This window comes from Dromaius novaehollandiae, chromosome 3 (genome assembly GCF_036370855.1).
Source record: "Dromaius novaehollandiae isolate bDroNov1 chromosome 3, bDroNov1.hap1, whole genome shotgun sequence".
NCBI lineage: Eukaryota > Metazoa > Chordata > Aves > Casuariiformes > Dromaiidae > Dromaius > Dromaius novaehollandiae.
In genome coordinates, this window is record NC_088100.1 from 12,541,663 (window position 1) to 12,565,584 (window position 23,922).

At 42.5% G+C, this 23,922-nt stretch overlaps 2 protein-coding genes and 1 long non-coding RNA gene across 3 annotated transcripts in view; 2 read left to right on the forward strand and 1 right to left on the reverse strand.

Moving 5' to 3' along the window:
• Positions 1-17,921, reverse strand: part of LOC112985065 (uncharacterized) — a 57,550-nt gene extending 39,629 nt beyond the window's left edge. Inside the window, exon 1 of the long non-coding RNA XR_003259655.2 lies at positions 17,535-17,921. This is a non-coding gene — a long non-coding RNA (uncharacterized LOC112985065). The remainder of the gene's footprint in view (positions 1-17,534) is intronic.
• NT5C1B (5'-nucleotidase, cytosolic IB) lies at positions 85-6,375 on the forward strand. The gene is given in 7 exon segments (XM_026103415.2): positions 85-605; positions 685-852; positions 2,752-2,881; positions 3,322-3,444; positions 4,133-4,317; positions 5,425-5,674; positions 5,677-6,375. Coding segments are annotated over 7 exon segments (1,071 nt in total). The 5' UTR covers positions 85-473; the 3' UTR covers positions 5,760-6,375.
• A 47-nt stretch (positions 17,922-17,968) lies between the features above and the next one.
• On the forward strand, positions 17,969-23,150 carry RDH14 (retinol dehydrogenase 14). Its single transcript, XM_026103416.2, has 2 exons — positions 17,969-18,422; positions 21,627-23,150. Exons 1-2 carry the CDS (start codon positions 18,045-18,047, stop codon positions 22,242-22,244), a joined length of 996 nt encoding a protein of 331 aa, XP_025959201.2. The 5' UTR covers positions 17,969-18,044; the 3' UTR covers positions 22,245-23,150.
• Positions 23,151-23,922: the final 772 nt, after the last annotated feature.

Sequence of the window (23,922 nt, forward strand, 5' to 3'; positions counted from 1 at the left end):
TACGAAATGTCCCGGAAAATTGCTGCTGTTAATGATAAATCAATTAAGTTGCTGTATCTAAATAACAAATCTCTTAAGGCTGCTGCGCACATCAGGGAGGCTTCGGAGGCTGTTGCCTCACGCTCCGGCACTGCTCCTGGAAACGCTGCTGCGGAGAAGAGCGGCCGCAGCCGAGGCGGGGGCCGGAGCGGGGACGCTTTAGGTCCGCATCTCGCCGTCCCCGATGGGCAGCGGGGAAGGGCTGCGGCTCCGGCGCCTCCTGGGAGCTCCCCGCCGGGGGGGCCGCGCCGGGGCACGGGGAGAGCAGCGGGCGGGCGGCTCGCCCTTCCCTTCCCTTCCCTTCCTCCCCTGCCCTGCCCCGGGCCGGGCGGGGCGCTGAGGGCCGGGCCGGGCCGCCGCTGGCGCCGTCCCGCCCCGGCCCCGCTGCCGCTGCCGTCTCGCCGCAGTGCCCGTCCGTCGCCGCCGCAGCCACCATGAGCGGCTCCAGCCCGGAGGCCACCAGGCCCGGCGGCGGCGCGGAGGAGGCCCAGCTGCCGGACGCCGAGCAGGACTCGGCGGCCGCCAAGGCCTTCCACGACTCGCTGGCTCCCAAGAGACTGCGACCGGTGAGTGCGGCCGGGGGGCGGCGGGGGGCGGCGGCGCCGGGGCCGGCGGCGCTACCGCGGTGCTGCGCTCGCTCCGCAGCCCAACGCGCTGCACGCCATCACGGTGGCCGTGTCCTCCCGAGCGCTCTTCGACCTGGTGGAGGAGCGGCGGATCTACGAGGAGCAGGGCCTGGAGAAGTACCTGCAGTACCAGCAGGACAACGAGAACGTCACCCTCAAGCCCGGCCCGGCCTTCTGCTTCGACAAGGTGAGCGCGGCCGCCGCGACGCCCCGGGGCCCCGCGCAAATTTCGGCGGGGGAGGAGGAGGAGCGCGGGGCCCCGCGGGCGGGGATAACCCGCCCCGGAAAGCCGCCTCGGGGCTTGTCCCTAGCGCCGGAGCTTGGTTGAGCTCAGCCCCCTCCCTCGGGCGGCGATGCGCAGCGCCGGGCAGCGAGCACGTCCCGTTCCCGTCTGCGCTGCGGCGTTTGGGGAAACGGGAAAGCTGCAAAGCGCCCCCCTTTTGAGAGCATTTAAAGTACAGGTAGCCCCACGTTGTGCAGGCTTGTCGCAGCCTCCTCCCCTACAAACCCCCCCCCCCCAAAAAAAACCCCACCTTTGTTCCCAATTTTAATTCCACTTTTTGTCTCACTTAGTGGGATCGAAGGCAGCGTTGATTCAATACCCACTGAATTACTTTGTTCAGAAATAACCTTTTCTCTTGGTTGGTTGGTTTAGATTTTCCTTACTTTCCGTGTTCGTCTGGATGTCGCCACCCTTGAGAACCAGGAAAGGACACAGACCCCTAGCTGGGAGCCAGGGTCTAAGCAGAGGGAAACGGAATATTTTGTTTTCATTGCACAAGATGAGAGAAATGGCCAAGGCAAACAGCTCCCAGCCTGGAAATCACGTTTAATTACCAAAAAATGAAAAAAATGAAAATACGCATGGTTTTAAGGAATGCAGGTTTTAGTGGGACTGAATTGGAAAAATGTCATCCATGGAGTTCATTCTCTACGGCGAATTGTTTGATAAGGGCCACCAAAGCAATTTTAGGAAGTTCATCACATCATACTTAGCAGCCACGCTTGCTGACAGCTGAGTTTGTGGCAGAATACTTCCTCCAGGTGTTAAAAGTAGATTTGCTTAAGGTTCAGCCTCAGGAAATTAAAAAGGATTCAGCATTGCTGATCAGCTTCTGGACATACATAGCGTAGTGGAGAAAAGACCTACGTCAGTACCCGTGCTTTTGTAAATATAGCTGCGAAGTGTACCAACAACACAGGCCTAGTAAAGGTATTTCTAGGGTAAAAGCATGATCACAAAAGAATTCATTCAGTTCACTAGGGAGGCTGTGCCCGCTAGGGAACCGACTGCAGTTTTTCCTAGCACAGTTAGTTTTCAAGAGACTCATTACAGCTCAGTGTCAAATACTCTTTGAATATAAACAAGATTTGACTGTTTAACTCCTCACACTTTGAAAATCAGAGCTGTTAGCTGTGCACTTTGACCTCGGCTGCCTTCCAGTATGCTGTTTCCATTTGGATTCTTTACTTTAGATTTTTTGTGAGATTCATAAATTTCTTAGTCACTGGTATCACCAGAGCTGAGCATTTAAGTTTGCTGGGTGAGACTTTCTACTTAGAAAGTAGAAAGAAGTATCTTTTTGACTCCTGAGGACAAAAAAGTTTCTTGATGCTACTATTCACCAGCAATGTTTCATTAAAATATATTAGGCAATATAAGGGGGAATCTTGTACACTTCTAAAAAACAGACCTTTCTGTTCCTGGAAAAAATGTTTAGCATCCAAAACAAAACAAAAAGATCAATCAAAGGGGAATCAGAACAAATTTATTTCCACCACTGTAAGCTAAAAAGTGTGGTTAATAGGGATTTTGATAATGTTCAACAATGTATTGATTTATTCCAGATGATGATGAGTGTCCAGAGAAAAAGGATTTCCATTATAAAATTCTGTAACTTTCAGCAAAATAAACTTATTTGCTTCCCTTCAAACTAGTCCCGTCAAATGGCTCCTGGGAGCAGAACAGAAAGGAATAAAGCCATTTTGCATTCTCCTTCCAGATAGTTGTCTCTCAGAAACCCCAGTGATTAAGAAAGAATTAACATGCAGCTTCTCTGTGAACTTCCACATTTTTAACCTGCAGGCACTGGAGCATGTCAATGCGCGGCTCTGTGAACTGTACCCTGATGATGAAGAACGATTTGATATTGTTCTGATGACTACTAACCATGCCCAAGTGGGAGTGAGGCTCATAAACAGCATCAATCACTATGGTAAGTAAAATAAATACTACTTTGTAGAACTGCCTGCTGTTATATAATAAAATGAAGTAACATTTTTTTTTCTTGTCAGAATAAGTGAAGTTGAGTTAAACTGGATTTGGTCCAAAGCTCTAGATATAACCTGTCAAGTGTGAATCTTAACTTCTGAGAAAAAGTCCTTAAGCACTTCTTATTTGGTGTTTATGCCCCATACATATTCCTTCACAGCAGTTACTCTGCTTGGAGGGATTTTTCTGTGGAATTCTTAGGGAGGAAGGAATGATCAGACACTGCACTCGGTTTAAGTTGTTTAACTTGTTCAAATTACAGTGAATCTTTTTTCTTCTTAAGTTTATTACTAGTTGAAGGCTTGTGTTCCTTTTTACAGGTTCCTTTTACAGGTTTGTAGTATCAAGGTGGAGTCACAGCTTGTTGTGCTGGTCTTATTTTAGGTTTAACAATCGAATGTTTCTGCATGACGGGAGGTAAAAGCCCTGTGGGTTATCTGACTGCATATCTTACCAACTTATATCTGTCTGCAGACTCTGAAAAAGTCCAAGAAGCTATAGAAGCAGGTTTGATTTGACTTTCTTATCTCTTAGGTGAGCTTATTAAAAAGTGAATGCAGTAATTGTGTCTTTCACAAAAGGTAGTGCTGCTTCATTAAACGCAGAAGGTCCAACTCTGCATGGTACAAACTTATCACTGATACTTTTACTTCATGTAATACAATCAGGTTCTTATTTTTCTATATTTTTCCTCTCTGACCTTCAGCCTTGTGACAATGACAATTTAATCAGCCCCTTCCTTTGCACTGCCTTCCTGCCTTCTCCCATCCTGCCATTCTACAAGAAAGAAACTCCCCTTACGCTCCCACTTATCTCTAGTCAACCTCTTTCTAAGATGCATCTGTTTGACAGGACTTACAAAAACTAACTTCTGTATTTGAGAATGAGTTAAAAAATAGCAAATAGTCTCAGTTAACATTCTTCTTGGAACTTCCTGCTTTGTCTCGCCTGCAGCATATCTTGAGGACTGGTTTTGCATATTCTTAGATGGAAGTGAAAGGAAGCATGTCTAAGAAAAAGTTATGTCAATGGGACAGCTTCCAGACACAAGGGCCATTACAAATCTGCTTTAGGGATGTTTTGTGCCCACTTTATATAAAACTCACCACAAATAAGTTGTTGGAACTGAACTAATGACAGTTTTAAGAATGACTCTGCAGGACGTGCTAAGTGAAGTTCTCTGATATATTTTCAGGCATTGCATCAGCAACAACGTTCACTGCAAACAAAGATGTTTCTTACTCAGATACAGAGCTGAGAGTGGCATTCGATGGGGATGCAGTTCTCTTTTCTGATGAATCAGAACAGACTGTCAAAGAGCAAGGATTAGACAGATTTTTTGAACATGAACAGCTGAATGAGAATAAGCCTCTTGCACAGGTGTGTACTTCCTCAATCAGTGAGTTTTCAAAACATCTTTTTATATTCATTGCTGATAGCGTGGCTGTCTTTCTCCAGTTTCCCCTGTGTGTATTCCTTCTTCTTTGCAGAAGTTTCATTTGTAAGTTGAAGTATCATTTCACTGCCCTATTTATTTCCTTTTTCAAAGATATTCTTTAGAACATGTCTGACACAAAAGGGCCCACCATGGCAGTCCCTTCACCGGATCTCGTGCTTTACTGAGAGAACTGCATACACAAGACAGTGACTTACAGTTTTATTTTAATTATATCATTTAATTATATCATTACAAAGAGGGAAGGCTACTGTATTTTTTATGACATTGTGTAGATAATGTTTGTTTCAAATACTGGGATGTTCTGATTACTGAAATAGGGCAATATCTTTGCTTATTCCCAAATAAAACTATGATAATTTTCTAAAAAACACAAATACTTTAACATTAGTTTAAAGTGAAAGACCAACTCTGATATTGTTAACAGTATGATATACATGAAATATTTATACCAAAATTTTATAATAAGTGGTATAAATCCAGAAGAATGCAAGCTTGATTTGTGAAAGCTTTGGCAAGTTCAATATATTGGATTTTAACTCTGTATCGTTTAGGGTTGGTTTTTTTTTTTTTTTTTAATCACAGTGTAATTCTAATGCTGCCATTAATCTGGAATGATTTCAGTCAAGTCCAGGTAATTAAGTATCTTCACACAAAGAAAAAAATGCACACTGTGGATTGTAGCAAAAAGAGCTCAGTGTTTTTAAAGAACACGTTATTAAATTGGTTAAAGACCATAGTTTTAACTTTATTTTCCAAGAGATCTTGTAAGCCTTAGTCAGAATTGGTTTCCTACCGATCATACAATGTAGGATAATGGTTTTAAACTTTTTTTTCTTTTTCAATTTGTAAATTCCTAGTGAATTCACAATTCCAAGTGCAAACCCTTTCAGAAACACTACATACATAGACTGCTGCACAGCATAGCATTAGGGAAGGAATTCTGTGTATAACAGGCAATCTGGAAGAAAACGGATAATTTTGTAAGCTGTGGACAAATATTTAATATGTTTCTGGTATTTCATACTCAGGGTCCTTTGAAAGGTTTTCTGGAAGACCTAGGGAAACTCCAGAAGAAATTTTATGCAAAAAATGAACGATTAAATTGTCCTATACGGACCTTCTTGGTCACAGCCAGAAGTGCAGCAAGTTCTGGAGCCAGAGTACTGAAGACTCTTCGTAGCTGGGGTCTGGAGATTGATGAGACATTTTTCCTAGCAGGAGCTCCTAAAGGACCAATCCTAATGAAAATCCATCCTCACATTTTCTTTGACGACGAGATGTGCTCGAAGGAGCACACAAATTACGCACCATAGCTGCACATGTTCCCTATGGCATTGCTCAGAAATATCACAAATCCACGTAATTGGATGGCACCATTAAAGATGATTCTTAACTCAGCCAGCCTCTAATATACCAATAGTTGTGTTCGAAAAAAACTATATTTATATATTTATATATAGCAAGCACTATGTTTTAAGATTTGACTTCTGGCTAGAACAACCTTTAAAGGAAATATTTTTAATATAGGTAAGTTTTAATAGAGTTATTTTAATAGTATTCTTAAGCTGTTTAGGGTTTTGTTTTTCTTTCATCCATCTGGAACTAACACTGTGTTTTCAATAGCCGGAAAAGATTTGGACTGTTTTTTATAGTTTAAACCATATTTTGAGAAAAGACAGAACTGTTATATTTTCTCTAAAAACCGTTAACAGGTTATTTATAACAAAAATCATGCTGCAGAGATAGCTCCTGCAAATTTTCTCTCAAATTACAAAAAGTGCAGTTTACCTATACGTGTTTACCTGTTAGTGGGGGTTTTTTTTGTTAAATATGTGTTCAGTAGGTTTTATATCATGAGGTTTCAACTTCTATTGGCAGTTGTCTTTCCAGTGAAATGTTGGCTTATTGATCTTGTGTTTAGAGGAACTCTTTATTTTTCTATACTACTTTCCTATTTTAATAAAGCTGGCTTTACAGAACTTTGTCATTTTTTTATGTAGAGACTTTAACATAGTTTCCAGTGGAAACAAGATTCGTGTGGTCAGTGTCTCTGTATCCCACTCTCCCCCATGAGATTTAGAGCCAGCTGACCACTTTCAGTCAAATTTGACAGAGAGGCAGAGGTCTCAAAGACACTTAAGTTCCAACAGATTTCATGTAAATATGAAGCTGGGTGGAAGAGCAGAGACCCTGTCAGCATTCTGACTGAGATAAAGACTGAAGCATAAGAGCATACCTTTGTAACAGCAGAGAATCTACACTGAAACAATACTGCTGATGGAAGTATTATTTCTTAACTAGATTCACTCAGAATTTACAGCTGTTCTGTGATCTGCATGACCTGAGTCTGGCAACCTCAGATGAGTTTCCAGTGGACAGGTGTCTATTGCAACATGAATTCATGTACATTTACACCATAAGTCTATTCTACCTCTTTTATGTTATGTTCTTGTATTCCACTGTCATCATAGTAGCTGAGCACCTTCCAAATGACACAACTAACATCTGTCAGATGGCGTTTGTTCTCTTTCTCTCCCTCGTGGGACAAGTGTCCTGTTTTATTTTTATTGTTGCTATGTATTCAAATTAGAAGACATAAAACCAAAAGAATGTGTTTTGCTCTGGATGTAGAAGATGGTGAAGGCTGGTGATAATCTGTGGTTCCCGCAGGAGTTCACCCCAGAATCTCAAGTTAGGCCCTGAAAAAGTTTGGTCTCTTCTGTCCAGATGAACTGTCCTGTTATTGCAGAAAGCTTCATTGCATTAATTGTGATTTCCATCCCAGAAGTATAGGCAATCTTTTAAATGATCTGGGTCCAAGCCACAAAGTTCTTTAAAAACAGGGTGAAAGCCTTACCTTGTACGAAACTTGTATAGAGAACATCAGAAAAGTTTTTGTGTGTTCACACCAGCATGCGTTGTTGATGGGATACACTGCAGAGTTCTAGTATACTTGGAATTTCCTAAGTGCTAAAGGCTTTGTGCCCAAATATATCACATTTCTATAGCTCAGCCAGGAGGTGAGGAAGACATGAATAACGGAGGTCTGGTGATCGTCTGCCAGGATGGGATAGGGTTACCTTGCCAAATGGAGATTACAAAAAATGTTATTAGCAGATGTTTTTATGTGAAAGCTCAGAATCAGCAAGGAATCCAAAACTATTCCTTAACTGTGGAATACAAATTGTGCATATACTGTCACCACAGACGCCTGGCTGCAAATTCCAGGAGTGTGGGTCCTGTCTTGCTGAAGCAGAACACGACTAGTCATTCTTCATCCATCCATTGTTAGAGCTATAGATGTGACAGTTGCGTGGAGACAGAGATAAAGGATATATATGCCGTGCACACATTGCTGACACTTGACTCCATGTTGACTGAACATTGAACATAATAACTCAGGTTTGATACTGAAAAGGGCTAGTGGGATTCTTGATACTTGTGGGACTCCAGAGGTGAGTGTCTCATGGACTCTCAGTCCTGATAGCTCTAAAGTATGTGTGAAGGGAAATAAAGAATGTAAAGACTATCGCAGTTTAAATTTATATAATAGGTTTCTTCATCAGAGAATTCAAATCAACATTAAAGTCCAGAAGTCGTCATTAAGGTCCAGAATCACTTTGCCTAAGCTAATTGATCAAAATACATTTAGATGTTTCTTCAAATTACATACACTGCCTTTAACTGTGATATAACTCTCCCAGGCTCAATGGCTGATTCTCTGCATAGTCAGTTGGCAGCCTTCTGGGTGAGTGGGCTCTCATTCCTTCACGCAAATGTCCTTTGAGCCTAATTTAGAAGTCTGGTGAGATGCGGGCCTGCTAAGTACTCTGTGCCCAATATAATCGTCATCTCTTGCCCCAGAGAACAGCTAGGCTAGTGGATCAAGATCATTGTTTTCAAGAAAATTCTCTACAATGGGATGGGAATGGAGTGGGAACTGAGGAAAAGGGCTTGAAGGAGGCAGCCCACTTCTTTATTTTTGTAGACATAGACCAGAAGAAAGCATAGGCCTCAGAGACCTATCCAGAATAATCTTAATAGCATTCCAGGCCAAACAAAAATACCATGCTTGTCATGCTTATGTAGACAACATGGATTTATGTTCTAGCACCTCATATCCCTAAGCCAGCCACAGTTACAGCAAAGGATAACATCTTTTAATAAGGGAACAGAAAGAGGAGGAATGTTTTGGACTGTCCTGCCTATCAGCCGGTCCATAACACTGGAAGACAGACTCATGGAAAAAGACACTAGCATCTCAAACACAACATGGAAGAGGATTCATGATAATCCAGATCCATTCTGCGCTGAGACAGACCTTCATCAAGCAAAAAACAGTCCTTGCTCCCTTAGCAACTACATTTATGCACCAAATCATAGTGAAGAGTCCAGGTAGGACAAATGGGAATGTCTCCTGCGGCTACACATCCCCAGAACATCCATGGACAAAATGTTGGAAATAAGACCTTGAAGGTAATGTGGCTATTTTTTCTTTTATTTATGGGAGAACACATTCCCAGACTGCATTGGATACTTCTTACTAGCTAACAAGATACAATAATCTCATGTTCCTCGGTTACTTCACCCTTCAGGACACCCTCTCAATCTCCAGTCCAGCATGTCCCATATAGCAAGACAACAATCTGGAGGGAACAAAATACTTTAGATGAATACTGGGAGATAGTTGTTATCACATATGTTCCAATATGTGCCCCTCCTGGACCATGATCTCAAGCCTCAGGAATTACAGGGTTCCTGCATCCTCAGCAGCATTCACCAGTACCCCTACTTGGCTCCTCTGCCTCTGCCAGAACCTGTAACCTACACTGACATGCAGTATTGCTAGCAAGAAGAATATATCCATTTATCTCCTCAAATGCAACAGCTAGGGAGAGAAAGTGGTGAAGCAGGTTGATCTGCCTTAGGAGAAAAACATGTTTTCAGTTACCTTGCTGGGCAGTGCCTGGGACCAATAACACCTGAATGCAACAGGCCATCCCTGCCTACATGGGCAGCTTCTGATAACTATCACAGTGAGCTCCTGCGCAGAATGCTCCTTGCACCGAAGGCTAGATTAACTGCCAGTGGCCCCAGGCAGACCTAGAGGCAGCACCTCCAACATGTTCACAGTCTTTTGAAGGAGAAGGTGTATCAGAGATGACTGCCAGAGTCAGTCCCCATAGCCAGATGCTGGATAGCAGACTCTTTACCCCCACAAGAAGGATTCCTTGCAGCAGGAATCTGTTCCCCTAACAGGGCATTTCCTGGTTCTCTTATTTGGGCATCTCCATCACCTGGAACCATTGTTCCTTTCAGATGGTCCTTGGCTGCAAAGTCACGGGGCAGCAGAAGTGGGCAGGGCTCCAACACATCCCAAAGATACAATTCACACTGAGCAGAGTGTATGGAAGAACATCTCAAACTGGTTATGTCTCTAGCAACAGATTAAGGATGCAAAGGCCATCTCTGTCACAGAGCAGACACAATGGTGTGCCCTGGTTAAAATACTCTTTGGTGTAGCCATGAGTCTCAAATTGAAGTGCCAAGAATGGAGAGAGACACCATTTCCTGTGGTGAAAAGAAAGACAGAAGAGGTCTCAGAGAATCCAATGTGTTTAGCAGTGATACCCATGGAGCACGTTCCTGCTGCCTGAGAAGTGTGACAGATAGCCAGGAGAGATGGTGAGCACACTTCCAGAAGAATCTGATACATCTCTTTGGCTGTAACATGAGCTGAAGTCAACCTGAGAACAGACTGTGGCAGTGTGAATGGACCGTGGGTGATGTCAGTGCACGGCAGTTAAGTGGATGTTACTATTGCAGATGGTTATCACATTCAGAGGAGCCACAGGAAACTGGATGAAAGGTTCATGGGTTTCCTCTTGGGTTTCTCACATAATTCCCCCAAACATGCCAGGTCTGGACTCGGAACAGACATGCTAATAGCAACCAAGCCTGTTTCTGATCTTTCCCCCACCCCACCTGTTGTCTCCCTGGACTCCACCTACCTGGCTTCCTGGCCCCTAGTCCTGATCCTGAATTTCTCTGAATCTGTGTTGATCTCTCCTCACTGTCACTATCTTATTCCTAAATCTGCACTCAGCCCTATTATTGTCCTTTCTTTTCTAACCTACGTTGCTCTTGACCAAAATTCTGTTGCCCTTTTATTGTTTCTCTGCACATTTCTGCTTGCAACTCTGCAAGGAAAAGGATGAAACGGATTTTGAGTGAGTGAACCTCAGTGGCCACTCCTGCCTCATTGGATGCATTCACATTTCCCTGGGTGGGATGGTCATGGTCTGGGATTAGTAAAGGCACGATCTAAACACAGGACATGAAGATGATGGTTGAAAACAGACTTTTGGCTGAGGATTCAAAGCTACATTGGCAGGATGGGGGAAGTGGAGGGGGAAACTTGAATTTACATAAGATGTAGGTGAGATGGGATCTTTCTATACCTAAATCTGGATGCCTATTGGATTTAGATGTAGAACAGGTCCCGAGAAGAGGAAGCAGAGAAGAAATGGGAAGCACCAGGAAACAAGATTTAGCCAGCCCAGTAGGCATATTAAGGGCATGTATCCCATTTGTACTTTAATGTTGAAATTGCACATGCCAACCTCTCAATCTACCAGCTTCATAAGGCCCCAGAGATTACTGGCTACTGGTGAAATATTACAGAATACATTCCAGCTAAAAGTACATTAATATAAGTACCATTTCACACTTACAACAGAAAGAGGTGCTTTTTGACCACCTTACTGCAAAGGAGCAAGGATGCACTTTAAATTTCAGAATGCTATGAGACTATGATGTGCAAATGTATCTTTTGTTTTCCTCAGATCTTAATTGCATCTGAGGAACCTGCATCTTAACCTTTTGTTGCCTTCAGCCTCTCAGGAGGGCTGCATTAGGTTATCTGACCAGCAGCTAATCAAATTAAACGATCCAGCAAGGATCACAGGAACAGTGACAGATCGAGGAACCCAAGTAACCTAATAAAGAAGAGAACACACTGAATCTGCTACTCCTAGTGGATTGGAAAGCAGAAGTATGGACAAATGGAGGGAAAGGGGGATAAAACAGGCTGGTCTCATGTAAGCAGGTGGCTGGTCAGTATGTCTGCCTGGGCAAGCTTTATGTCTGACCATTGCAGACTATCCTACCTTCTTCCCAAATACTGTTTCTATTTTATATATGAGTCATTTAAATACGAGCCTGTGTGTGTGAACTGCTGAGGAACTTCAAGCTGGATTAGCTCGTGAACAGGATAACAGATCTGACTGGCAGTCATGAGAGAGAAAGGCAACAGGTCTGAGGGCCCCAGAGTCTGGGTGTCAGCAACTGGAGAGACCCATCTGGGTGCCAGAAACTGGAGAGAACTGATCTAGGTTCCAGCTACTGGATAGACCAAGTGTCTAGGACCAGCTGTTCGATGGACATATGTTATGTGTATGTGTGAACCAATAGCAAACTTTAATTTGGACTACCTGGCATAAGGGAAGAAACCAGCAATACCCAATGGTAGAGCCGGTGCCTGGGTAGAAGGTCTATGGGTCTGAGCATAGCTATTGTATGGACTTCAAGTCTGTGCTAGTATTTAAGAGACCAGTGAATGTGAGTGTGTGTGTGAGGTGAGAGAGCGAGCGTACATATATGTTCTGCGAGCAGCATCTCTTCTATCAGACTGTGATGGGATGAACCCCCTCAGTCCAGAAGTCGACTACATTTGTCTGCCTCTAACAGTGTGCTCTAATATTACGCTACTGAAGTTGGTCCTAGAAGCACATGTTCAATAGGTCTAACTATCATCTCACTGGTATGTCTGCACTCTAAACCAGTTATCAGAGCACCCACAACCATAATGTTTTTTGTAATCCTCCTCAACATCACTTCTGCTTGCAACCTGCTGATAGTTCATGAAGACATGCTTGGTAATGTACTTACATCTATGGTATGCCCTAGCACATACCTCAATTTGATTCAGAGCCACAGGACCAGCTGAAATACCAGAGAAAGAAATCTGGTTTTGAAGGCAGCATGGGGATAGAGTCTCAACATGCTGTTCTGACATACTCTTCTACTATGTTTTTACTAATAAATTAAACTCTTCCAGAAGATTTCATTGACACAGAGGCATGGAGAAGTCCATATTCATACTAACTCTCCAGAACACAATAGCTGCTTCCAAATTGCCTACTGGGAGCTCATGAGCTGTGGGAGAGTGCTAGTTGGCCTTGGGCCAAAGCCCTGCCAAATGCTACTGTCACAATACAACATTAAAGATAGTTGCATTCCTGTTTCTGGGAACCATCCTTGGCACTGCTTAATTTACTGCTGTAATCTGTGCATCTCAAACTGAGAACTGAAGAACCAAGGCAGACAGAACTAAAGGTGGTTTTTGCACAAGCATTTAATCTAGCCATGAGATTCAAAGATTGATAATGAAATATTATTAGTGCTGCTAATATAATAATTTTCCCTGTGACAGAGTCAGCTCTGTGAGATTAATAAAACATTGGCATAATCTCTACTGGCAAACTAAACACTGCCAGGAAATGTTCCTGGGCACTAGAACTTAGTCATCTATATGTAATTAAACTGTTATCTTTGTTTTCTAAAGATTCTAAAATTGTTAGAACAATCCCTGGTATGGTTTTGGCCCAGAGCAACCACCACTCTCCCAGACAATACTGGTCCATGTTTCAGGAGGTATTCAGGACATATACCAAGAGCCATCTTGGATGCTTCCACTCTGATATGTGGATCAGATTTAACAGCGTGAATGCAAGACATTTTGTGCCAGCTAACCTCAGTACCAAAGAATAGATCTGGGTACGTTTAATTTATTAGTATAGGCATAGCTATTAGAATAGTACCCTTCAGACAAAAAAAGTTATATTGTGAGATAATTTTAAAGCTAAAGAGCTTGGAAAGAATCAAACAACCTGGAGCAGCAATCTCTTAGAGATAACTTTGACCATAGTCAATGGAATTTGCTTTTGTTTGCCCTTCAGATCATGCTAGAGCAGGAGAGGCCACCTTGACCAGGGAGAAGGACTTTTCTCTCAGATAGGTGGTGGCTCCTGGTGAGTTCAAAATGCAGAGGGGCTAGGAGTTGCTCTGTCTCACATATGCAAGATCTTGTTTTTGTGAAAGAAGGCAGCTCCTGCTGCTGCCAAGTTGGGAACTAAATGGAAACCGAGGAACAATGAGTCATAAACTAATTTCTTTCAGAGGCATGTGTCTGTGATGTGAAATCTGGGAGATCTCAAGTTTCTCCCAAAAGCAGAATCTCACCTTTGAGACATTAAGTGTCTCCCTGATCCTCTAAGCTCCAGCCAAGTCAGATTTGGAAAATGCCACCTGTTTGGGACAGTGCTGGGAAAGGCCGTGTGCAGGGATCTGAGCTCCCAGCTCCTGTTACATTCTCAATTCAATGAGAGCCTGTCTTACACAAAAATGATATTTTGCTTCTCTGAGAAGCACTGGCTTTGTAGCCTTCCCACTCCGCAGTGCATTCAGGGACTCAGCAGGAACAGCTGGCTTCCTGCCTTCTCCTCCTATTTGTCCACCCATCAGTTGGAGGTATGGTGCCGCTTAAAATAAAACTTTGGCTGGGGGACACATTGCATACTATATGTTTTCCACACAAAAGCTGGGCCACAATTTTCATTGCTGAATGACAACATGATATGCCTGAACTAAGTACCAAAAAGGTGTTCTCACTTTTCAAGAACGAACATTCGACCAGTTCAAAAACAGCCACTAAAAAACTTTAAAGTTGAGATCCTAAAACCATTATTTTGTTGGGTTTGTAATAAAAGATCTTATTTCCAAATAATTTTGTAATAAAAGAATATTATTTTCAAAACTGGAACACAGTCATTTAAAAGAAGTCATGAAACTTAATAGATTTGTTAATGCCTTTCTAGCTGGTAGATAAGCAAAGAAAGATCTCACTTCCCAGGGACCAAGTTTTGCCTATCGATTTATACCACTTTGTGGTCCCAACAAAATCAGAAAAAAAGAAGTACTAGAGCAATGCCCTAAACTGAGTAATGGGGTAGCAAGAAAAACAGAAATGTTGTCAGAATACAAAAATGTTTGCTGTTATGTCCTTGTTAGATTAAATCACCAACAGGGAGTGTAATCCATTACTATGAAGCCTCCAATAGGCCATTCACCTGCTTAATGCTAAATGTTCTCTCTGCATGAGTGATAACAGCACGTATACTTGGAAAGCTCTGAAGGCTTCACACAGCAGGCAGATGGTGCTGGGGACCCAATTTATTTTGTTCTTCTTTAAATACATAATGAAGTTACCTGACTTGGAATATTCGAAAAAAATGCTTCAGTAGAAAATGTATTTTGAAGTTGAAGCCATTATGACTTCACAATAGATATTCTGTACCCAATTTCTGTTTTAATGATGACCTTCAGGCTTTGCCTTAAGATTGGCCCAAAGAACATACAGCCAAACTTAAGTAAAATAAGTTTATTCCTTACAGAAGATATAAAAGCAAACCCTCTCTGAAATATTCAGTATACAAGACTGACCTACAAATATCTGATCCCTGTTCATGTGTATGTCTGAGATCTCCAGTATTAATTTCACAGAAAATGTTCACATAAAATCAGCAATTAGTAAGATATAGGATATGTGTCTCCAGACTTCCTCTGTATAATGAACTTGCTAAGTTCTCATCTTAGTTCTATACAGAAATTGAACATTCTTAGCCCATCACTACACCAGCTAGTATTTTTATCTTGTGGGATTTGTTAAGCTCAGTCCTCTTTGACACTGATAGGAAATCTATCAGGAAAATGATGATGATTTAGGAAACCAAAGTTAAAAGGTATAAGTACTTTGATTTATTCAGTGTACTGACAGGATGATTGAGAAATCCAGTTCTGGAGAGAATGTAAAAGAGCTCTTGGCTGTATGCCATTAAAGTCTCAATGAGTTAACTGGACTTGTAGTTTAAATGCCAAAAATGGACTCAGCTACTGTCATGTTGAGTGACCTAATATTTAGTCCTGGCCCTATGGAGGAGTCCAGATCTTCTGTCAGGCACTCAAGGCTGCCTACATGCTGGCTAGGGGAGTTAGGTACTTCAGAATAGGAACCAACACAAGGCCACTGATTAGGGTATTTAGAGGCAGTTACTAATGCAGTCCTGAGGAAACCAGTATGCCTCTTGAAAGTTCTTAAGGTTTTCCTAGTGTTTCATTGCCATCTCCTCTCAGAAACCTCAGCTAAGAAATCTCTAAGTTTGCCTTTCTTTCAAAAACAGTACAGATGTCTTCGTTTGTCTGCTTTAAAACATACTAATCTTTAGCACCTTTTTATAGGCTAGTTTAATGAGGATACATTCACTGAGGAGGCAGAACACGCCTGATGAGTCCCTTCTGTCTGAAGGGATTTAAACACTTTCATATTCTTAGGGAGTTGCCTCCCAGGATGCTTTGGACTTGGTGGACATGTTAGGAAACCTTCACACTAAAGTTGTTTCAATACACAGAATGGATATTCAAGATCCATTAAGCTACAGAAGAAAAATAAAGTGAAGAATACCTCTAGTCTGTGATCCAGGATGTTTCTAACACACACCAACTGTGGCACACAGCACAGAGACGCATGGTCTAGCTCGTGGTCTAAAGACCAGTTATGTATTTTTACATCTGTATTTGATTGTTTATACAGTTGGTTCCTAGAAAAACGCTAGCTCATGTTTTCAAGAATTATTTGAAGCTGCATGCAAGTCCTCTTCCTACTTACAGAGTTTGTAGATAACAGCAAAAACACCAGAGAGATCACAAAAGATAACTGACTCTAGAATCCTGTATAGTTTTGGTGCTCAAAATTTGAAAACTTAGAGAGGCTGTAGATAACCACTACAAATTTATTCTTACAGTTAAAGTAAGTATTCTTACTATTCAAAAGTATTCTTACACTTAAAGAGCTCAGGAGTATTCTGACTATGACAATCTAAGGATAGGAATGAAGCAAGATTTGTGCAGAGGGGTAATATCTTTTATTAGACAAATTGATTTTCCAATAAGATGGTCTGATAAAAGATAGCTTCTCCCAATACAAATTTTGCACCACTTCAAGAGATCAGCCTGTTTCATCTGTGTCCAAGAAGACTGGGTAGTTAATTGGCATTATTTCTGAGCATCTGAGTACCCGAGTACTAAAGAGCTCTTTTGTGAAGAGAAGAATACGCGTCAATGACTGGAAACTGGAGTAAGATAAACCAAATAAATATTAAGACTTATTTTTCCAGCAGTGAGAGTAGTAATTGCTGAAACAATCCATTAAGAGAACTAATAGATCCCTTGTCTTCTGATGTCTTCAAATGGGGCTGCCTTTCTGGGAGACAGGCTTTAGCTAAATGCTTCCGCTCTTGCCAATGCAGGGTAACTGGACGGAACTGGGTGCTCTATAATATACAGTACATCTAAGCAGATGACCTTCTCTGCTCTAAACCTCTATACACTCTTTTCTGTCACTCATCAACTTTTTAATACCCTTTACAAACAAAGGTATCATAATTGTACACAGGATCCTACTACTGACCTCCTGTTATTGTACTTTCTACACATGTCCCATTCTTAACCCTGTGCAGTGTCATCAGACCAATGACAACCAAACCCGTCTCATCCGGACTACTCATACTATACAATCAAAAATCAAACAGAGCAAACAAGCCACTCGCGATCCTCTTGTCCAGTTGAAGATCCAGCCTGTGGAAACTTCCCTGTGTGATCGCTCTCCGATTCATCGAGAGACACATACTTTTGAGAGTATCTTCTGTAAAGCTTTATTTACCTCACAGTTCGAGAGTATACAGTTGGCAGCAGGAAATACAAGAAGTATACATGAGGTGGTAAATTAAGATTCCTTCTAATCATCACTAAACACACTCCTTCTAAGACAGTCTTAAAAGCCTTACAGTACCTTCCTCATTCCATTTGACTATTCTCTTAAATCTTTGACTATATCCTTCCCACATTAAAAAAGTGAAAAGAAGAACCCCATAAGCTTCAAATGCAGAAAGGAGAAGCATAATAGGGAAAAGCAGCGTGCATGGGACTACCCGTCTTTAAATCTTTAAATTCAAAAATATACCTTTTTAAGCATCTTTTGGAAATGGATTCCCAGGTGTCTCCACGGGGCTGGAATAACCTCAAGCACGTGCCGTTTGAAGAAGCTTTTTCTGCGGAGCCCGAAGTCACTCCAAGCAGCCTCGAGGCCGAAGCTGCCTCAAGCGGCTCTGCTGCTCGCGGCCTGCGGCTGCCCCACCACACGCGGCCTGATGCCTGGGTCTGAGACATCGCTCCGGCGGGCAGAATAAGGCCACAAACACTGAGAGGAGGCTGCAGCGCTGAGCCCCTTCTCCCACACAAGCTTCTACTCGCGGACCCACCGCGGGCCTCGGAGGATGGGCCTCAGCGCCGCCTCCGGGCGCGGCGCCCGCCCTCACGCCGCCGGGGCCCGGGCACGCCCGCGGAAGACTACAAGACCCACAATACCCAGCGAGGCGGCTGGCCAATGGCAGCGCTCCCCCGGCGCGCATGCGGCTGGAGCCACGCCTGGGCCGTCGGGTTGGGCGCTGCTCGGCGCCGGCGGCGCAGCGTGATGGCCGCCGCCGTGGTGGTGGCGGCGGCGCTGGGTGGGGGACTTTTTCTCGTCGCCTGGCGCTGGCTGCGGGGGGCCCGGGGCAGCGCGGCCGCGGCTGGAGCCGGGGCCGCCTCCGCCTCCATGCGGGGCAAGACGGTGATCATCACGGGGGCCAACAGCGGGATCGGCCGCGCGGCGGCGGCCGAGCTGCTGCGGATGCGGGCCCGCGTGATCATGGGCTGCCGCGACCGGGCGCGGGCGGAGCGGGCGGCCCGCGAGATCCGCGCCGAGGTGGGCGAGCGGCCGCCGGCCGAGGGCGGTGGTGAGCTGGTGGTCCGCGAGCTGGACCTCGCCTCGCTGCGCTCCGTGCGCGCCTTCTGCCACCGCGTTCTCCAGGTACGGCCGCGGGCCGCGCGTCGCCATGGCTGCGGCCGCAACGGCCGTAACGGCCGCCCCGCAACGGTCGCCTCGCCGAGGGCAGCTCGCGCCCGGCGTGGCGAGGCCAGCGCGGGGGCTCCTTTCCAGTCCCCCGGCAGAAAGGCGGGAGCCCCTTCGCCAGGGGCGGCCGTGGGGAGCGGGGCCCGCCTGGAACTCGGCGGGTGGCGGCAGCGGGTTGCCCCGGGAGGCGGCGGGGCCTGCCGTCGCTGTTAGTGCGACTTATTTATTAGCTGAATATTTAAAAAAGATGCAGGGCAGCGGCAGCCCGCTCTGCTTGGTGCCATGGGCCTGCCCCCTGTGGCCCTCCGTTCAGGTCTGGTCTGCAGCTGGACTGTGAAAGAACACTGACGAATCAGCTGAATTTTATAAAGTTTTATGCTTTTATTCTTCTTGTGATTCTCTCTTTATCAGACTTGTTCATTTGGCTGGTAGTCTAATTTGGATGGTACTAGATGTTGCTGAGTTCTGCAGGATTTGAAAGGAGGATGTCAGTAAAGCAACCATGGTTTGAGTTAGTACCTTGAAGCATAGAGTTCACATGGATTTGGACTGCTCTAGTACTGAAAAGGAAAAGCTTGTTTTTTACAGGAGAGAAATGCTTTGCCTTTCCTTTTTTTTCTTTTTTCTTTTTAAATTAACTTGACTTTACTGATTTAAATTGATGTTACAGCTCAGCTGTCTCCAAAGGAGAGACTCACATGAATGCACTGCTCACAATTGCATCAGTCCTGTCTCCTCCCCACTCATTTTGAATGTGTTGGCCAGTGCCAGCTGAATTTAGCTGATCAAATATTCAAATACGTAAAGTTTTTACAAATTTCCTGAAAATCTGAGGTTAAGCAGAACAGAGACATCTAATCAATTCTCCTGACAGAAATGCTGCTAGATGAGTTTAGCTGTATTTTAGACACCAGAGTTGGGACTCATCATATCTAGCTGATCAAACCATGAGACACAAAGTCATAGGAAACCAAGCTTAACAAGCAGTTCTCTAAGCTGCAGAATTTATTAAGTACTTGGAAGATGCTTAAGTGCTGTGGAAAAAGATAAAATGGAGAGGAACTATATTCCATTAACTTTCAAGTAACTTTCACAAGACTTAAATGTCTGAAAAAGTCAAGTCTTGTGTGCTTTAGTGGAACTCTGTGTAGTCATATACATGAATCAGGTGATAAGGTCTGGTCTTGCTTCAGCGTTCTAGGAAAATGTGCATATACAAAAGGATATAAAACATGCAGAATAAAAACTAGAAAAGAAACATTGTCTAACCTTTTAAAATTAAATTAGAATTAAAATATAGTAAAGTATAAAAAACATCCAAAAATGTAAATTGGTTAGTGTTTCTTTAGAGTAAATGACTGTAAATGAGAAATGGGTGGAGAAAAAGAGAGCACCTGTATTTTCAAAGTGCTGCTGATACTTCCATTTTGATTTACATTTTTAAAGTAATCCCAAAAGCAAGTAATGGCAGGGGATGTAAGTGATTACAATGTCCAGTTCAACAAATACTTTCAAGATCTTTTTGAGATGAAGGAGGCTCAAAGATTAGTAGGGTGGGGAAACAACGCAGTCCCACAGCCTAACTTAATCTGTGGAATCCATTGCAAAACTGCAGGTAATTTCATCTTTCACTCTTTAGCCTTATTGCAAAAAAATAAAGGACTTGGAGATGTTAGAATGCTTCATGGAAGATGGAGAGAAGTGGAAACAAGCTTCAGAAGCTAAAACAAATAGCTTTGCCTGTCAGACTGAGGTCTTGTACACTCTGATGCACTTGATCATAGTAGCTGCCTGCTTTGCATTGGTCACCTTACTCTAGAGTATTAAATCTAGAAGTCTCAGAATGTAGCGCAAGCAGAAGACCTGCTCCTTGAAGTGTTAAGGCTTGCAAAATAAATCCCCAGGTCACATGATACAAAAAGTATTTAAAGCAACCTTCTGCTCTAAAGAAGAAAGTGGATGTGTCACTTTAATGAGCTACAGGTAATACCTACTATAGCTAATATTCAGTTATATCCTTGTTTAGTTGTAGTAACCATTATGTCTCTGAGGGAAAGAAGTGAGCTTGATGGTCTTTCATTCATGCGTCAGGGACCCAATTATATGAAACACTGAGCAACATCAAGTCCCACTGAAATCAGTCAGAGGTTAAAGTATTTGGTATTTTGTGTGTCAGATGCCAGCATCGTTAACTGAATGCCAAGTACAAACTCAGATTTTGCTCTCTTTGTAAGGCAAATGGGATAAAATTTATCTGGAGATTCTGCATTTTTCATTAAAGTGATCCAAAGGGATCTCTGCTTGCCACATTGGGTTTAAAGATCTAGTACTAAAGAAAACACGTGCTGCTTTTTCTGTACAGTGAATATATTTTTGTTAGTCATTCAAACATAATTTTCCTGTGATAAGTTCAGTCTTTGCCAGAGGTGTGTGAAAGTGCTGAATTCAGAGCTTATTTAAGAAGTTTGGTTTAATCTTTATTTTTGAAAAAAATCATTGTTACTTTTCTATGACAAGTTCTGCTCTCTAGTTCTCACAAACCAGCACAATGATGTATAGAGAATTTAAAATAATGTTTAAAATCATGAGAAAATTGTTTTGCAAAGTTTTTCATGAAATCTGTTCCCCAGTGAGACGATGGCTCTACAGCTTGACAATTTCTCTTCCAAGTGAGGGTCATTCTTTGAGCTAACATTTTTTTTTTTCCATATTTATGCTATTTTTGCTTGGTAGAGTCCATACCCATGGCTGAGGTTTGCTGTAATTCGAATTATGATGATGCATAAATGCGTCTGCTTTCGTAATGTGGTAAACATTACTTTTCAGAGAAAAACAGAACATAGCACAAAGAAATTTTCATTGAGTTGCTATATGAAAAATTGTTCCTGGAGAAATAGATGATTGTGTGCTGCCCATATTAAAAGTAGATCTAGACCTACTCACATATATTTAGATTCTGCCTGAGGCATATATTCAGTTTAGTGGTTGTTTATTTCTTTTTTTCGGTAGTGCATTAAGAGAATATCAGGAAATTGCAATTTAGAAGTCTAGGAGTGAAGTTATTTCTTTCTAACAATGATTAATGAAACAAGCATAATGGTATGTTTTTGTATGACAATTTATTATCAAACTGAATGATTTTTTTTCCTTTCCTATTTAAAGGAAGAGCCAAGGCTGGATGTTCTGATTAATAATGCAGGGATATTCCAGTGTCCATACATGAAGACAGAGGATGGTTTTGAGATGCAATTTGGTGTAAACCACCTGGGTCACTTCTTGCTCACCAACCTTCTTCTGGGCCTCCTCAAGAATTCTGCTCCGAGCAGGATTGTGGTAGTATCCTCAAAGCTTTATAAATACGGAGAGATCAACTTTGAAGACTTGAACAGTGAGTTTAGTTACAATAAAAGCTTTTGTTATAGTCGGAGTAAACTGGCTAACATATTATTTGCAAGGGAGCTGGCCCATCGATTAGAAGGGACAGGAGTCACTGTCAATTCACTTCATCCTGGAATTGTCAGAACAAATCTAGGCAGATATGTGAATATTCCTTTGCTGGCAAAACCGCTATTCAATTTGGTGTCGTGGGCTTTCTTCAAAACGCCTCTGGAAGGAGCCCAGACTTCTATTTATTTGGCCTCTTCTCCTGATGTAGAAGGTGTCTCAGGGAAATATTTTGGGGACTGCAAAGAGGAGGAACTCCTGCCCAAAGCCATGGATGACTTGGTTGCAAGGAAGTTATGGGATATCAGTGAAGTGATGGTTGGACTACTGAAATAAGTGCCAGAGACTATCTGCTAAAAAGAATGCAGATAACTATGCAATACGTGTTTGCAACACTGTAATCCTCACCTTAAAGGTATGGGAATACATACTACTTTGCTCCTAGATGTTAGATAGAAGAGTGATTTATGCTGGAACTCAGTTTGGAAATAAATAGTAATCTGTATTTAATAGACAAGCGTTTAAAAAAATCTCAGCATTTGAGAGTGTGAGTATAACTTCTGATTAAATCTCTTTGGAAACTCATGTTCTACAAATAAACAACTGTGTTACACAAAGTGTATGCTTATTTATCATGTTCCACTGCTTGTAGTCAGGTTGGACAATGCAGGATATGGATGGTGAAACACTTCTGTATAAAGGCTATGAAAATTGATCCTGATACTGATAATAGGATTGTTGTCTTGAGCCATCGCAATGAGAAACGGAGTAAACAGTTTTACTGCTGTCTTACACTGTAATCATTTAGGCCTCTCAGTGCCAGTGAAGGATTTGTCATCACTGATATAGTTCAGTGAACAAGAACTCGAGCCATATATAGCTCAGCTGTGAAGCACAAGTCAACTTTCTGAATAATGTCATTGCCATTCAATGAGTATATACGCTTCGTGCAAGCTGTATTTTTCTCATGTGTACTAAGCTTGCTATTTCTTGATAAGCACAGACACCTTCAGTTTCATTGAAAGCTTAGTTGACCGGTGTGTTATGGTCTCAGAAGCAATTTGCATGTCATGAGCTGTGTCCATGCAAAGTTCACAAGGAGATCTCAACCCCGACTAGACCGAAAAAAATATGCTTTTCAATATGTGTTTGGTTTGACTGATGGCACTTTAACTCGGTAATTAGATAAGTCTGTCTAATAAAGCTTAATGGTACACTTTAATAAAAATATTTTAAAAAAGACTTAACAGCATTCATTCTTTCACTGTGAAAGATATAATTCAGGAACCAGCACTCTTGACATGGCAGCATTATTTCACAGCTAAAAAATTTGCCTCTGCTATGTTGAGTTAGCAGGATTAAAATGGGCCCCAAATAAATATATGAATATTACATAGAGCTGTCCCTATTTATTCTTTTTGAATTCATGTAATTAACGGGTTCATATGACCTCTTGTTTTGCTTTGAATTAGTAAAATAGTCTAATAGTTAATTAGTTAAATATCCTAAATAGTTAATTTAGGATAAGTAGAATAAATAGAAAGTGATTAAGACTGATCTAATGAAAACACAAATTGCTCACGTGGTATTAGTGATGTATTTCATAGATGATTATCACCTACTTATAAATACATATTAGTTCTGAACTTCAGGTAGCACCCCTCTTTTTGAGATTCTTTCTCTGGTTGTTTAGGCAGGCTCATCATATTTTAACTTTAGCACAGTGGAGCGGTAATCATCTATCCTTCCCCTTTGATAGCAAGGCAGTGCTCTGGGTGAGTGATGTCAGAGGAAGATCCCACTTTCATTCCAGAAAATCACAAGGCAAAGTAGGAAACTGAGTAGCCTTTTAAGCACATCAAGTGCTCACTGTAAGGCAAGGGATAGACATGGGAGTGTTGTCTCAAAGCATAGTCTGTGTTGAACAAAGTTCTCTTTTAAGTAATGTCAGAGGGAGGTTAGTAACGTCTTTAGAGAAGATTCTAGGCTTTGACCTTTACTGTTGCATTTCACA

Excerpts from the sequence above, each read along its gene's own strand:
- RDH14 (XM_026103416.2), top strand. The coding sequence starts at position 18,045 with ATGGCCGCCGCCGTGGTGGTGGCGGCGGCGCTGGGTGGGGGACTTTTT. Across the intron at positions 18,423-21,626 it reads TCTGCCACCGCGTTCTCCAG|GAAGAGCCAAGGCTGGATGT; the intron begins GTACGGCCGCGG and ends TCCTATTTAAAG.